The 15,258-nt window shown below is 44.2% G+C and overlaps 1 protein-coding gene across 1 annotated transcript; it reads left to right on the forward strand.

Moving 5' to 3' along the window:
- Positions 1–8,615: 8,615 nt before the first annotated feature.
- Positions 8,616–11,068, forward strand: LOC135905200 (piggyBac transposable element-derived protein 4-like). Its single transcript, XM_065436219.2, has one exon. The coding sequence runs from the start codon at positions 9,877–9,879 to the stop codon at positions 10,873–10,875; it is 999 nt and encodes a 332-aa protein (XP_065292291.1). The 5' UTR covers positions 8,616–9,876; the 3' UTR covers positions 10,876–11,068.
- The last annotated feature ends 4,190 nt before the right edge of the window (positions 11,069–15,258 follow it).

Raw genomic sequence — 15,258 nt, forward strand, 5'->3', positions numbered from 1 at the left:
CACTATTACTTCTTTCCCGGCATTAACAAATATTGCAGATATTTTTTTCATTTTGAAAAAAATGAGGGCCACTTTTTGGTGATGTGTACTTAAAATTTGCACTGTGTAGGTTGCTTATGTACACTGAAAACAGTGACTGAATGGTCGCTTTACCGCAATTTTTATGCGTGCTACATGGCATTTGGTTCTTTTCCCCCGCGGTAAAATATGCGGGACATAGTGTTATTATTTATTCGACGTAGCAAACAATGTTCCGAGTGACAAGCAATATATGTTTACCCTATGTAGGTTCATTACAGCCTTCGTAGAAAGTGCCGCTTGTGGCTGGGAGTAGCGTTCACAAACTCGTATTCCTTTCGTTTGGGAATGGCCGAGAGCCCGATGTGCGATTCCTGTGGGTGCGAGGAGACCATCGAGCACCTATTGTGTACGTGCCCCCGCTACGATGTACAACGCCTCTCTCTGCAAGATACTTTGCACCGACTAGACTTAAGACCTTTCACCGAGTCAAAGATACTCGGATCGTGGCCACACCCGTCACTGGCACGAAAAGCGAACCGTGCAATACTGCAATACTTGAGGTACACCGGCTTAAGAGACCGTTTATAGTGTCCCTGTGCATAGTGTCCCGCCCACACGTACTCAGTGCTCACTCTCTCCCTTTCTCCTTTTTCTATTCCCCTTTCCCCCACCCCCAGTGTAGGGTAGCAAACCGGATACTTTGACCTCCCTGCCTTTCCTGTCCTTGCTTTCTCTCTCTCTCTCTCTCTTCGTAGAAAGTGAACTCATTGAAGCGCTCCAGGGTGTCATACTAACGCTAATATAGACGTTTCCAAGACTCATAAAACAACGCACGAGATACGGATGTGACATTTCGTGAAATTTTGACAATTTTAGGCGCAGTGCGTTGCGAAACTTCACTTCCCTGCTTTAAGTGCAAGTGTTGCACATAATTACAAGACGACTGTTTTTTTTTTTCGTGTATTTTCGTGAAATGTCTTCAGTCACGAAATACGATCGACTGTCAATAAATGTGTGAAGTTTACATGATTTTATCCCAAGGTGTTGGAGACTGCATGTAGAAAGCAAGTCAAGGTGGGAGAATGACTCTGTGCATTTATAGTGACCCATCATAATTACACAAGAATTAAATATTAATTTATTGTACAGTCAGTTATGCTACATTTTGTCATTAAATATATTGAATCACCCGCTCTATTTACATGCACAGGTCAATTATTGGGCATAAGAATTACAACATGGGAAGAAATAATCTTTCGCGGTTACTGCCGAAGCGCCGCACTTGAAACGTACCGTCACTGACGATAGCGCCTTCATGAAAGCGGTCGTGTGAAGCGATAAATCTCACTCAGAAGTAAAATGGGCGTACATTAAGAAAGCAGAACGTACAACTTACTCAAAGCTTCATGTTCGTTGTCTATTTATTGCGACCACTGCACAGTAATGGCAAAAATAACTCGTGTTCACAAACGTGTACGCCGCGACTGAAGGGGCTACTACGAAACTCGTAGTTTCTTTCTCCGGTGCCCTCGTTGAGTTAAACAAGGCATTTCGTTTATATCTACAGAAAATTAGGGGCATGGTGTGGATAAGGTGGAGGCAATGTTCCAAATGGGTGGGTCACATGCGCATTTTGCAGTAAAATACCTATGCACATAGGCGGGGAATTTCCCTTTTTCTGGAGGGAGGGGTGAGTGGGGGGGGGGGGGGGGGCTGGGGCCCGACCAGCTTTCCGAACCCCATATATATATATATATATATATATATATATATATATATATACACTTGAAGGAACTTCGTATGACCTTGAATAATTGAGCGCTGAAGTGACGGCGTTATATGAGTTCATACAGTACTTCATAGCAGGGGACAGTTCAATTTCGCAGCCTGAGTCCTCTCGGTGGCGTAATCTTCCTTCGTGTAATTGTCGCATACTTGGCTATCACTAATACTGCGAAATTGCAGCCTCTCTCTCTCTCCCTCTCTCTCTCGTTCTCTCTCTCGCTCTTTGTAAGTCCCAGTATAAGCGCTGCTGCGCATGACTGCTGAAGCTTCTGATTTCGAGTGAATCCGTCTTCGCCTCATTTCGGCTACTCAGTGAATTATACAATGTTCCCGAATTATCATGCACCAAGACTTAAAAATAGAGCAGTTGCGTTACTCGAAGAAAACCTAGTGCACATTGTTTCCAATACAGTGGAGTAGCCGCCAGTAATCCTTTTGATATTGAGATTTAATTCAATAATTGCAATTAAGTATCGAGCTCGAGAAGTACTGTCCTAATTTTCAAAGTGTCAATGATGCATTTGTAGGCACCCTAAAATGACATCTAAATGCGGTGTTTTCAGCGACGTACTAATTGTGTACAATTTTTTCCGACTGGCAAAGAAACCTCACGAAGTATGAAAAATACCAAGTGAGTGCGCTCCCACACGCATCCCCATAAAGCAGAGACCTCAAATAAGCTGATTGAAAGCAACTACATTGCCTGTCGCCAACCCGAAGGGTCAGCGCATCACCTTGATAATGGTACGGAAGGAGCACCAAAAGCAGCTTTCGCGGCTTCGCAGCTATTCCTTCCTCTCTATACGTCACACATATTATCCGTATCTCAAGGCCGACTGATCACATTGATAACAAAAGCCTCTTGATAACGCGGCCGAAGCGCTGCTCTGACCACGCCCGAAATGCGAAAAGCAATGTAATAAACATAGAATGTTTCAAAATCCCAGCTTTGCTCGCACCGCATTAAAAGAGTGCGCGCGAAGCTAATTTCGCGCCAGAAACTTGCTTCGGACCAAAGCCAAATTAATGTGACCGTCTTATTTTTCATGAATATGTATACGTGCTGCAAAAACATGTTCGCGTCAAAAAATAAAAGTTATATCAACAGACCGAGAAGCGACCAACGCATATAGAAAAGGCAAAACCGATGCTTTCAAGAAAGTAAATATACCCCTTCTAAATGAACCGAATTGACAATCAGGATGTCTGCACACAAAAACACACACACACACACATCAGATTTCAGTGTGCCCTTATTATATATGGATTTGTAAGCCCCGTTGAATACCAGCTGCTGCCTAGAGGGCGTGTTCGAATACGTCTCCTTTTGCAGATACGCAGTACTGTGTCCGTTTTATCACATCTTCAATGGCTTTCTTGATGACCGACGCCGGAATTCTACGGCGGACATCCGTTACCCTTTCCTTGAACAAATCTGATGTGCTGGTCGGTAGTTTAAACACGATCTTTCACCTAACCCCAAAGAGCGAAATTGAGCGGAGAGAAGTCAGGTGACCCAGCCGGCCAATTTACAGGCCGTGCCTACCAATCTATTGCGCATGAAAAGTCGCATCCAGCCAGTTTCGTACTCTGGTGCTGCTGTGTGCTGACGCCCCATTTTGCTGATACCACATAAGTGGAAGACGTGACAGTGGGACTTCGCTGAGAAACTCATCCATCACTCCTTCAAGGATTTCGTTCACATAACGCTGTCCAATTTCAGTGTGTGATCGAAGAAGATGAGACGGATGACAGCACAGGCGTAAATTCCGAACCACACATTGAACGACCACTGGTACTGGTGCCGAGTGCGCTTTGCCCAGTGTGAATTGGAGCCACTCGAATAGCATGCTTTATGTAAATTTACCTGGGCATTTCTAGAAAACTTGGCTTCCCCTGTGCACAAGATGTTGCCCAAAAAGTCTGGTGATTCATCGGCTTTTGTGAGGACCCACTTCGAGAAATCTAGACGATTCTACAGGTCCCTATCTTTTAAGCATGGGTGCTGGTTAAGGTGGTGCGGCTGGAAGGCCGTCATTTAGAATACTCCAAACTGATGATTTGGATATTGGTATCTGAGTAGCCACGTCCCGCACGCTAGCATGAGGGTTTCAGGCTATAAATACTAGAGCATCCGTGCGTAGGCTAGGACTCAAAGATGGAGTCCTCCGCCGCTGTTTTTTGAAGCTCCGGTTTGTCTCACGTTTTCATAATTTCTGATAATAGTCGATGCGTTTGGTCTGTCGGCGCACTTCCATGACTGATATAGATATTTTCGACCTTCCTCTTGTTGCCATTTGCAGAGCCCAAGGCAAAGATCATGTTTACCTTCTGCACATTGGAGAAAGACATGGAGACTGGGACGAAACAAAAGGCATCTTTAAACCTTTGCACTGACACTGCCAATTCGCTTTTGTGGTGATAGGTACTGTGGCAAAAAAAAAAGAACATCTGTGCCCTTAATCTAACCTGTAGGACGGCAGCTGTCACAGCTTGTTGACAGCTAACACCAAACGTGACGTGTTACTTCGGCCGGGGTGCGGCAGATAAGGCCCCAGGTCGGTCATGATATTTCCCTTTATTTCGTTGTCGATAACTCGGTGTCGATACTTTAAATGCAAGAGTCACAGATAATTACTAAACCCTCCTTTTTCCATGTATTTTCGTGCATCTTACGAGATTCGTAATTTGTTTATCCGGTGTCTTCGGTGAGCTAATCAAGGCGCCTTGTTTCCATCTACGGAAAATTAGGGGCATGGTATGGCAAAAGTGTAGGCAATGTTCCAAACGGGTGGGTCAAATCCGCATTTTCCAGTAGAATACGTATGCAAGTGGTCCATAGCATGATCGATCTCTTCTACGAGCGGTCTGAGGTTTAGACAGGCGGCGCTGGTATAATTACAACTACAAATGAGTTCAAATTTTGCGAACACAAGTAGAACAATACACCAAGCTTATGTGCGGTGGTAAATGCCTGTTGATCAAATACAGCGTCAAAAAATTGTAAACAAGTGTTCGGAAGTATCACGCTGCTGCTATTAACTAGGTTTCCAATGTCCCACGAAAACACTGCGTTTCAGATATTTTATACTTTGAAGGAATGGGCAGCATCTTAAGTGCAATGTGTCCCATAGTTTGAACGTTTTTGGCTTATTAAGAAGCGTTAACGAATGATTATTGAACCTTCATCTATTTTCTTCTCACTTTTTTCAGGCGTGATATATTGGTTTCACCGGGTGTCTGCACTGAACTAAAGGAGGCAGCTTCGTTATGTTTGGCGACTGTAAGGACAAGTTAATGGGTGATGTGTAGGTAAAGTTCAAAATATATGGGTAATTGGGGCTTTCGCAATAAATTATGTATGCAAGCACTCTAGAGTATTTGAGTGTGTCTAACGAGCGGGGAAGAATTGATCCCGTTGCCCTAGCTATAAAAGCCGCCAAGGCCACATTTATTGAAAATCGGTGGTACACTATAGAAACATAGCTTCTGTAAAAAAAAAAAAATCTTATTCAAGTGCTAGAGCGTGTGATATGGCCACTGTCAGCCATGCTTCTCAGTGTCCCGACATAGCTGCATACAGTTTACAACAGGTTTAACATTTTGTGGCAAGGGAAGGTGGGACATGGTAACGGCAATGCGCGATGAAATTTTTGCGTTCCTGTTCGTTTTAGAAGCATTGCTAATAATTACTCAGCCGTCAGCTTTCTTTCCCTATTTTCAGGCGCCATTACTCATTCCAACTTGGTTTCGGCGATATCCTCGGAGAATTGAATAAATAATTTTGTTTATATTTGGTGAAAATTAAGGGCACGTTATGGCCAATACGTACGTAGCTATACTACAAAGACGGTGGATTAATTGGGACATTAGCAGTAAATGAATGTGCTTTATGAATGTGTTTTACGAACACAGAATTTATCTCGTTGCCCTGGAAGAACTGTGAACTCAACCGCTATCATGATGTGGCGGCAATTGCGTGTGTGTGCGGGGGGGGGGGGGGGAGGAGTGGCGGTCAGGGAGGGAGGATTCAATCGTAAACGTTATGGTGAAGTAACATGTGTGTTGATGAATTACTGTTCTTTATTTTTTAATAGTATCAAGGAGTGTTCAAAATCATTACACGCGGACAAGATTTCAAACGGAACAGTCAAATATATATATGGGCAACCTTTTAAAGTACGCGACGTAATTACGAGAAAGTGAAACTTACGGCAACTGCTCGAAAGAAACAGCTTCGCTGGTTTGTAATTCTCCAATCGGTTTGTAATTCTCCAAGGTCGCACGCATCTGCGGTCTTCTTTACAGCGACGCTGCTATAGCTCCTAGTTAATCGGCATTTTTCGTGCCATCATCCATGAGCATAAAATGTGGACCGATCCCCGAGTTAGTGCAATACCGGGCCAACCCGCGGAGGAGGTGAAGCAGGCTTCAAGCACTCGTCGAGGTGAAGCGGAAGTGTATGCATTCTTCGGAATCACGCATACAACATCCAGAACGGCATTCGTTTCAATAACGAGCAAGCACAAAATAAGCATCCGAACCACATAATTGATGATAAGGCGCTCCTGATAACAATGCGAAGTACGTATACCGCTCCCCACATACGTTTCACGGTAAATATTACTGTTGCGCAAGCGCTCGCAGCCACAGCAGCTTGCGACGTGGGGAGTGACGTCACTGGCCGTTCATATATAAAAGAACCAGCCTAGCAACCGGTTTCAGTGTTGTTGCAGCACTATTATGGGTAGGCAGAGCATAGTTAGGACTCCCGAGAACCAGCGTCAACACGAGGAGCAGCAGACGGAAAAACTAACGGTGGCGTGCTGTCATAATTACCATTACTACCGTTAGTCTAAAGTAGTAAAGCATTGCATACTCCCGTCAGAACACGCTGCGCTGCGTGCTCATGTTAAAGAAACTCCAGAGGGCGACCAATCACACACTACATCTCATTCGCCGGGTGGGTAATCGGCACCACCGCATGGGCGAGGGCGAGCTGCTTCGACTTGTGCAGGCATACATGACCAGCAGAACTATGTACTCGACAACATATGTCAAATTCGCAGCCACGGACTTAGCCAAATTAAACACAACGATCAGAAGAACCACAAAGGCAGCCCTGGGCCTTCCGGACCACGCGGATACCACAAGGCTAGAGGCCTTAGGCATGCACAACACGATCGAGGAGCTCTTAGACGCTCACCACACAGCCCAAGTGCGTCGTCTCTCGCTAGCCCCGGCTGGCCGCACAGTCCTCCGGAAGCTCAGTGTCGAGGCCATCCCCGAGGGTATACAGAGTACATGACGATTCCGCGAAAGGTCAGGGGGCATACTTATGCCCCACCTCTACACCGCCACATGGACCCCGAGTTCCATCAGGGCCGTCGGCAGGCCCGTAGTGAAGCCATTTGGCGACGCTACGGCTCGCAAGATGGAGTGGTCTACACAGACGCAGCCAGACGCCCTCGCGGCGATCTCATGACCACGGTGGTAGCGGATCACAATGGAGGTTTGATAGAACACACAACAATCACGGCTGGCCGAGTGGTGGAAGCGGAGGAAACCGCGATTGCCATGGCCATGCATGCGGAAGCGAATACCGTCATCAGCGATGGCAAGCAGACCATTGGCAATTTCGTCCGCGGTAGAATTTCCAAACAGGCCTACCATGACCTCGCGAGGCACCCCTAAGCGGCGTGAAAACCCTCGTGTGGACCCCAGTTCACGCGACTGTGCCCGGCAATACGTCGGCTCACAGTTTGGCTCGAGATCTCGCGCGCCGAGCCTCGTCGGCGGATGCGGACGGCGTGAACGAGGAGGAGAGACACGAGGAAACCTGCGAGCCTTATCATGAAATAGTCCATAGGCATCGCTTGAGGACGGTCGGCGAGGCCGTCGGCCTCGCCGACCGCCTCTAACTGTCGCCTTTCCTCGGCGTTCTGCTGCCCCTGGTGCCGTTTCTCTTCCTCTACTTTCATTCCCTCACCCCCCCCCCCCTTGCAGCGCGGTTGAGGTGTCTGAACTGACAGACAGTTACTGCGCTGCGCTTTACCCCAATTTTTCCGCCCCAACATGGATTCCTAATCCATAAGTACATAGTGAGCAACGTAATTGAAGGGTTTACAGCATTAATGAGAGGGTAACAGTATAAAGTAAAGGTAGTACAAACCTACACGCCCCAACCTCCAGTCGCGATTATGATGAAACAGATCAGCTTTATGAAGATGTTGAATAAGCGGCGAGAAAAGTTCAAACACAGTATACTGTAGTAATGGGCGACTTCGATTAGAAAGTGGGAAAAAACAAGCTGGTGAACAAGCAAATTGGCAACTAAGGTATCGATTCTAATAACACTAGAGGAGAGATGCTAGTAGAATTCGCAGAAATGAATAAACTGCGAATAATAAACACCTTCTTCTGGAAGCGTAGCAACAGAAAGTGGACCTGGAAAAGCCCTAACGGGGAAACAAGAAATGGAGATTTCATACTTTCTGATAATCCCATAATTGTGCAGGAGTTAGAAGCATTAGGTAGAGTAAAGAGCAGTGTTCATAGGTTAGTGAGGGCTAGTTTTCACTTTAATATGAAGAGAGAAGGAGTAAAATTGGTCACGAAGAAACAGGCCGACCTAGACGCAGTGAGGATAAAGGCAGACCAATTATGGCTGCTACTTGCAAACAAATATGCAGGCTTAAATAAGGGAGATGAAGATGACATAGATGTGATGAAGGAAACCGTGACTAGGCTGGTCTCAGAGGCAGCAATTGAAGTGGGAGGTAAGGCACCATGGCAACCAGTAGTTAAGCTCTCTTAACCCTTTGTGGGACAGTGGGACACATACGTCCCACATAGTGCTCCACTCTAAAGGGCTCGTACGAAGCAGAAGGAAACCGGAATCATTCTTGTGATGTGCTACCACCTATTGAGAGGTTTCAGTACTTCTTTTAAATATAGTTTCAGCAGCCTCCACTAGATGAGGCAGTGAGTCCAGAACTTGAAACTTCGTTCTTTTTTTCTGATGCATTGGAAGTTTTCGACTATATGCGATCCGGCAGAAAAGAAAATCAACATGCCTGGTAAGTAATTCCTTTTTTCTGCATTCAGAGAAACAACCCTGGATTAAAATCAGCTCTTGTTTCTGAGATTTGAGCTTACATATAATGAGATAAATGCAAATTTTCAATACCATGCTGAAAAAAGTTGCACATTTTGCTAAGCCTAATGGCAGAATTTTGAGCGGTAATTTTCGAATTATTTGATCTAGAACTTGTCGTTGCTTTCTAATGCAGGCAAGCGATTTCTATCACAAGAAGAAGCTCTCGAGCTCTATTTTAGCATATCGGACGATCCGGACTCCAATGATTCGGATGGGGAAAGCACAGACGAGAATGTCATTCCCGAGCTTGCGCCTCATTGTACAGATGAGGATGCCAGTGCAGATGAAATGGCTGCGCCAACGAGCAGAAAGGCAAAACGCAAGGCAACCTATACAAAAAAGAAAACAAAGAGGCGGAAAAGATCGCTAGACCTGTGCGACAACATCGTGGAAAATGAGGAAGAAACGCCGGGCACATGGGGTTGTGACGAGCCAGACCATGTTCTGCAAGTCCCAAAAACATGGGATCCTGAGATGTCACAAAAGTTGCCATCCAAACCGATTGAAGCTTTTTCACTCTACTTCGACGACGAAGTAATGCAGCTCCTTGTAGAGGAAACAAACCGCTTTGCAGAACAGAAAAACCGGCGAAAATGGAAAACGATCACGTTAGATGAGCTTCGGGCTTTCTTCGGCATCCTGATTCTCATGAGTGTAAACCCGAGACATCAGCTGTACCTTTACTGGAGCAGCGATAACTTTTTCAATGCACCAGAAATCTCAAAAGTCATGTCGTTCAAGCGATTCCAATCCATCATGAATTGCCTGCATTTGAGTGACAACACGAAAGAAAAAAAAGAGGCGAAGATGGATATGACCGGCTGGCAAGAGTACGCCCTCTCATCGATGCTCTGAACAAACGTTTTCAGAAAGAGTACACGCCATCGGCTCATCAAGCTATAGATGAGAGTATGATCCTATTCAAAGGAAGATCGTCTCTGAAGCAATACATGCCAATGAAGCCCATCAAACGCGGCTACAAGGTGTGGTGCCGGGCCGATTCAGAAACCGGCTACCTGATTGCGTTTCAGGTGTATGAAGGAAAAAATGCGAAGCGTCCTGCCAACCAAGCACTTGGAGAGTACGTCGTATTGTCTCTGGTAGAAGGCGTTGAGCCTGGCACGCAACTCTACTTTGACAATTTCTTCACTTCCACTCGCCTCATGGAGGACCTTGCACAGAAAGGAATTCTTGCTGTTGGTACAGTCCGGACAAACAGGAAGGATCTGCCTGATGAATTGAAAATGGACAACAAACTCCAGAGAGGAGAATATATCTGGCGATCAAAAGGAAGCATTGTTGCATATCAGTGGCGTGACACAAAAAATGTGCATGCTTTATCGAATTTTCACCACCCAAAGGACACAGAAGAAGTTGTCCGCAAGCTTGCAAATGGGTCTTCGGTTTCCGTCCAGTGTCCAAAGGCTATATCCGACTACAACACTTGGATGGGAGGAGTCGACAAATTCGACCAAAAGCGCAATGCATACCGAGCTGACAGGAGGTCCAAAAAGTCCTGGTACAGAATATTTTATTTCTTGCTCGATGCAGCCATCGTCAACGCGTTCATTCAAGTAAATGCTGTGAATCCAATGACCTACTTATGGTTTCGATTGGTTCTTGGACGGGAACTCATCAATGGCCAGACATTCAGAACCACCGGCAGCAGGAAGCCGTTCAGAATGAACAAGGAGGGTAGAAAAAATGGCCACAAAATGGTTGGCGTATCGGATGAAGTTCGGTTCATGGGAAGAGAGCACAACCCTGTGAAAGTGGAAAATAGGCGCAGATGCCGTTGGTGTTCCACGAGGGGGAAAGAAGTGCGAACTAGTTTCTTGTGCAAGGCATGCTCAGTCCCGCTTTGTGTGACCTGTTTTGGACCATTCCATGAAGTGGTTAGTCAGAACTAACCTAGTGTGGCACCCGTGTAGGTCAATGGGATAAATACGTCCCACATTTCATTTTCCCATTTAGTGTCAATGGGACAAATGCGTCCCACATTTTTTTCTTTAACTATACATAATAAAACTGTGAAATTTGTTTAGAATCATTTCTGTACACCTCATTTTCAAGTGTAATAAAAAATTTTTTATAATTCTTGCAAAAAATATATGTTGTCCCACAAAGGGTTAAGTAACGAAGGACCTCATAAAGAAACGACAAAGAATAAAAGTGTCCAACTCAAGAGATCAGATAGAATTCGCAGAACTTTCAAAACTGATCAACGAGGAGAAGATAAGAAATATTCGAAGTTATAACGTGAATAAGGCTGAGGGAGCTATAAAAAATGGACGCTGCATGATATCAATGAGAAAAGAAACTCGGCTTAGGAGAAAAGCCAAGATGTGTGCACCTAAAAATAAGCAGGGTAATATCATAAGCCATTTCAAAGATATAGTACAGGTAGCGGAAGAATTCTATCCTGGCCTGTACAGTACCCAGAGCAGCCACGATACCTCCATTCGAAGTAGTAACGAACAGTTTACAGAGGATCATTCTACAACTAGCGATGAAGTTAGAAGGGCCTTTCAAGACATGAAACGGGGAAAAGCGGCAGGAGAAGATGGAATAAAGGTCGATTTAACCAAAGATGGAGGAGATATCATGCTTGAAAAGCTTGAGGCCATTTATACGAAATGTCTGACGACTTCAAGGGTTCCAGAAAACTGGAAGAATGCGAACGTTATACTAATCCACAAAAAGAGATAAATCCAAGATAATTCCAAGATAATTTCTAATAGAATAAGGGCAACACTAGACTTCAGTCAACCAAGAGGCTGACTTCAGGAAGGGATACTCTACAATGGAGCACATTCATGTCATCAATCGGATAATCGAGAAATCTGCAGAGTACAATCGGCTTCTCTATATGACTTTCATAGATTACGAAAATGCATTTGATTCAGTAAAGCTACCAGCTGTCATAGAGACATTGCGTAATCAAGGAGTACAGGAGGCTTACGTAAATGTCTTAGAAAATATCTACAGAGATTCCACAGCTACTTTAATTCTCCACACGAAAAGTAGGAAGATACTTATAAAGAAAGGGGTCAGACAAGAAGAGACAATCTCTCCAATTCTATTCACTGCAAGCTTGGAAGCAGCATTCAAGCTATTAAACTGGGAACGCCTAGAAGTGACGATCAATGGCGGTTATCTCAACAACCTTCGGTTTGCAGATGCCGCTATCCTGTTCAGCAACACTGGGGACGAGTTACAACAAATGATTGAGGACCCTAAGAAAGAAAGTGTAAGAGTGGGGTTAAATATCAATATGCAGAAGACAAAGATAATGGTCAATAACCTGGCAAGGGAACAAGAGTTCAGGACCGCGAGTCAGCCTCTAGAGTCTGTGAAGTAGTACGTTTACCTAGGTTAATTACTCACAGGTTGCCCTGATCATGAGAAGGTAATCTAGAGAAAAATAAAAATGGGTTGGAGCGCATAAGGCAGATATTGTCAGATCCTGACTGGAAGCTTATCATTATCATTGAAAAGAAAGGTGTACAATCAGTGCGTTTTACCAGTGCTGACATATGGGGCAAAAACTTGGAGACTGACAAAGAATCTTGAAAACATGTTAAGGACCGCGCAAAGAGCGATGGAAAGAAGAATGTTAGGCTTAACGTTAAGAGACAGGAAGAGAGCGGTGTGGATCAGAGAGCAAACGGGGATAGCCGATATTCTAATTGGCATTAAGAGCAATAAATGGAGCTAGGCCCGCCATGTAATCCGTAGGTTAGATAAGCGGTGGATCATTAGGGTTACAGAGTAGGTGCGAAGAGAAGCGGCGCGCACTTGAGGACGGTAGAAGACGAGGTGGGGTGATAAAATTTGGAAATTCGCAAGCTCTAGTTGGTATCGGTTGGCGCCGGACAGGGATAATTGGAGATCGCAGGGAGAGGCGTTCGTCCTGCAGTGGACATAATATAGGCTGATAATGTTGATAATGACGATAAATAGAATGAGGCTAAACACTGTATAGTTACCTGGTGAGTGTGTCTTGGGATAAAACCAAATGAGTGTTCCGTTTGTGAGTCGGGGTGCACCTTTCGCTTTATAATTAACGGATCCATGCGATAAGGTAGTCTGCGTCCGATGACTGGCGCTTGCTTGTGCTCGCATTACGCAGTGTTCGAGGTAGGACGCAGGCTTGGGAACACAACAGACACCCGCCGTCCGTGGGAATTCTCGAACCTGAGTGAAACATGAGAAGTAAATAAGAAGCAATCGGACCAAGTTGCGTTTCTTCCAATAGGTTTCCAAAATTTATCGAAGGTTTTCTTTTGGGCAATGTCGACAGGAAAATCGCTAAGGTTATCCCTGTATTCAATTATGATAACAAGTACCCTTCACGAAATTACCGTCCCGTCTCCTTAACATGCACCTGCTGTAATCTATGGAACATATCATAGCATCGCACACTTATATCGCCATTCATAATCAAACGATTCCTTTTATTTTAACCAGCGTGGATTCAGAAAATGCTTATCTTGTGAAACTCAGTTGCTCGAATTTACAACAGAAATACATTCCAGCATGAATAACTAACAGCAAACGGACTGTGTGTTCTTAGATTTTTCGAAAACATTTGATCGTGTCGCTCATTGTCGCCTCCTCTCAAGATTATCCCCACTCCAAGTGGATTCATTACCTTAATTTAGGCTCCGAAACTTTCTGTCGTTGCGGCAGTAGTTCACTGTCGTTAATAACCACTTATCGCTTCCTTCTGACGTTATTTCTGGCGTACCACAGGGGAGTGTCCTTCGTCCTCTTCTTTTCTTAATTTTCATTGATGACCTTGCACAAAACCTATCATCGCAGTTAAGTCTTTTCTCAGACGACTTCATTCTATACCGTACGATAACAACATCCGATGGTAATTTATTATTACAGAATAACTTTAACCCTGTCAGTTTCTGGTGCAATACATGGCTGATGACCCTAAACTCAGACAAATGTAAAGTTGTCTTTCTCGCGAAAAACATTCTTACTCTTGCTTTTCTTACGCCATGAGCAACACCAGTGTCCCTCTGACATTGTCCTATAAGTACCTTGGCGTTAAACTTACAACAAATCTTTGCTAGAGTACACACATAACAGCTACCTGCGAAAAAGCCTCAAAGACTCTGGGTTATCTCCGATGGACCTTGCGTAAATCCCCTGCTACAGTTCGTGAATTGGCATATCAAATTTTTGTTCGCCCACAATTAAAATTTACTTCATCAGTATGTTCTCCGCATAAAAATTATTTAGTTTGTATGCTAGAATCAATTCAAAATAGAGCAGCGCGCTTCATCACAAGTAACTAGGACAGAACTTGCAGCGTAACGAAGATTAAAGCAGTTATTTCGCTCCAGCCACTTGAAACTCGTCGCACGATGTTTTTTTTTTGCCTTTTTCATACATACACGTTCATGGTAATCGATTTCATGTGTTGCCTCCTTAAGCGCCAACGCGCATGTCACCTCGCCTTAACAATAGCCACCGTTTCATGCGCATCTTTGGCAATACACTGTCATTTAACGCATCAGCCCTGCCAAGTGTCATAACAGTATAGAACAGTCGTCCTAATAATATTGCGTACTTAACAAATCGTGACGTCTTCCGTGAAAAATTGCGAAGCTTCCTGTAGCAACATTGTATAAGGATGTTTTTTTTTTACTTACTTTCCTTCCCTATTACTAGTACTATTTTAATTTTAGAGTGTATGAGTGCATTATTGGGATTACACTGCATCAAGCTTACCCTGGACAAACACACTTGAGCTTTGTTTTTCGCATCCTGTGACTGCCTGTTTTAATACTTATATTGATTACTTCTCCAGAAACACTTACATTGTGTCCCCCCTTACTCAATGCCCTTAAATGGGCCCGTAAGGCATTTTAAACAAACAAAAACAAATAAATAAATAAATAAATAAATAAATAAATAAATAAATAAATAAATAAATAAATAATGTCACTTGCATTAGTGTAACTGCATGACTTCGAAACGAATCGAACCACTTGTAACGGAATTTGCCCGTGTGCACAGTGTCGGAAAGCAAACTAGCTGCGCTATGGCCAGGCCGAAAGCTCCTAATCTAGAACGAACGGTGTTCGCAGTTGCTTCTAAATTTCTTGCAAGCAAATAAACTGACAACTCACCGCGCCGAATGAGAAAACAGAATCTTCCTCTTAGGCCGCTAAACTAAAGCATGCCATCAAAACCATATATCACCTCGTGATATATATATATATATATATATATATATATATATATATATATACATATATATTAGGCAAAGGCCT

This window comes from Dermacentor albipictus, chromosome 3, assembly GCF_038994185.2.
Source record: "Dermacentor albipictus isolate Rhodes 1998 colony chromosome 3, USDA_Dalb.pri_finalv2, whole genome shotgun sequence".
NCBI lineage: Eukaryota > Metazoa > Arthropoda > Arachnida > Ixodida > Ixodidae > Dermacentor > Dermacentor albipictus.

Coding starts and splice junctions, on each gene's coding strand:
- LOC135905200 (XM_065436219.2), top strand. CDS start 9,877: ATGATCCTATTCAAAGGAAGATCGTCTCTGAAGCAATACATGCCAATG.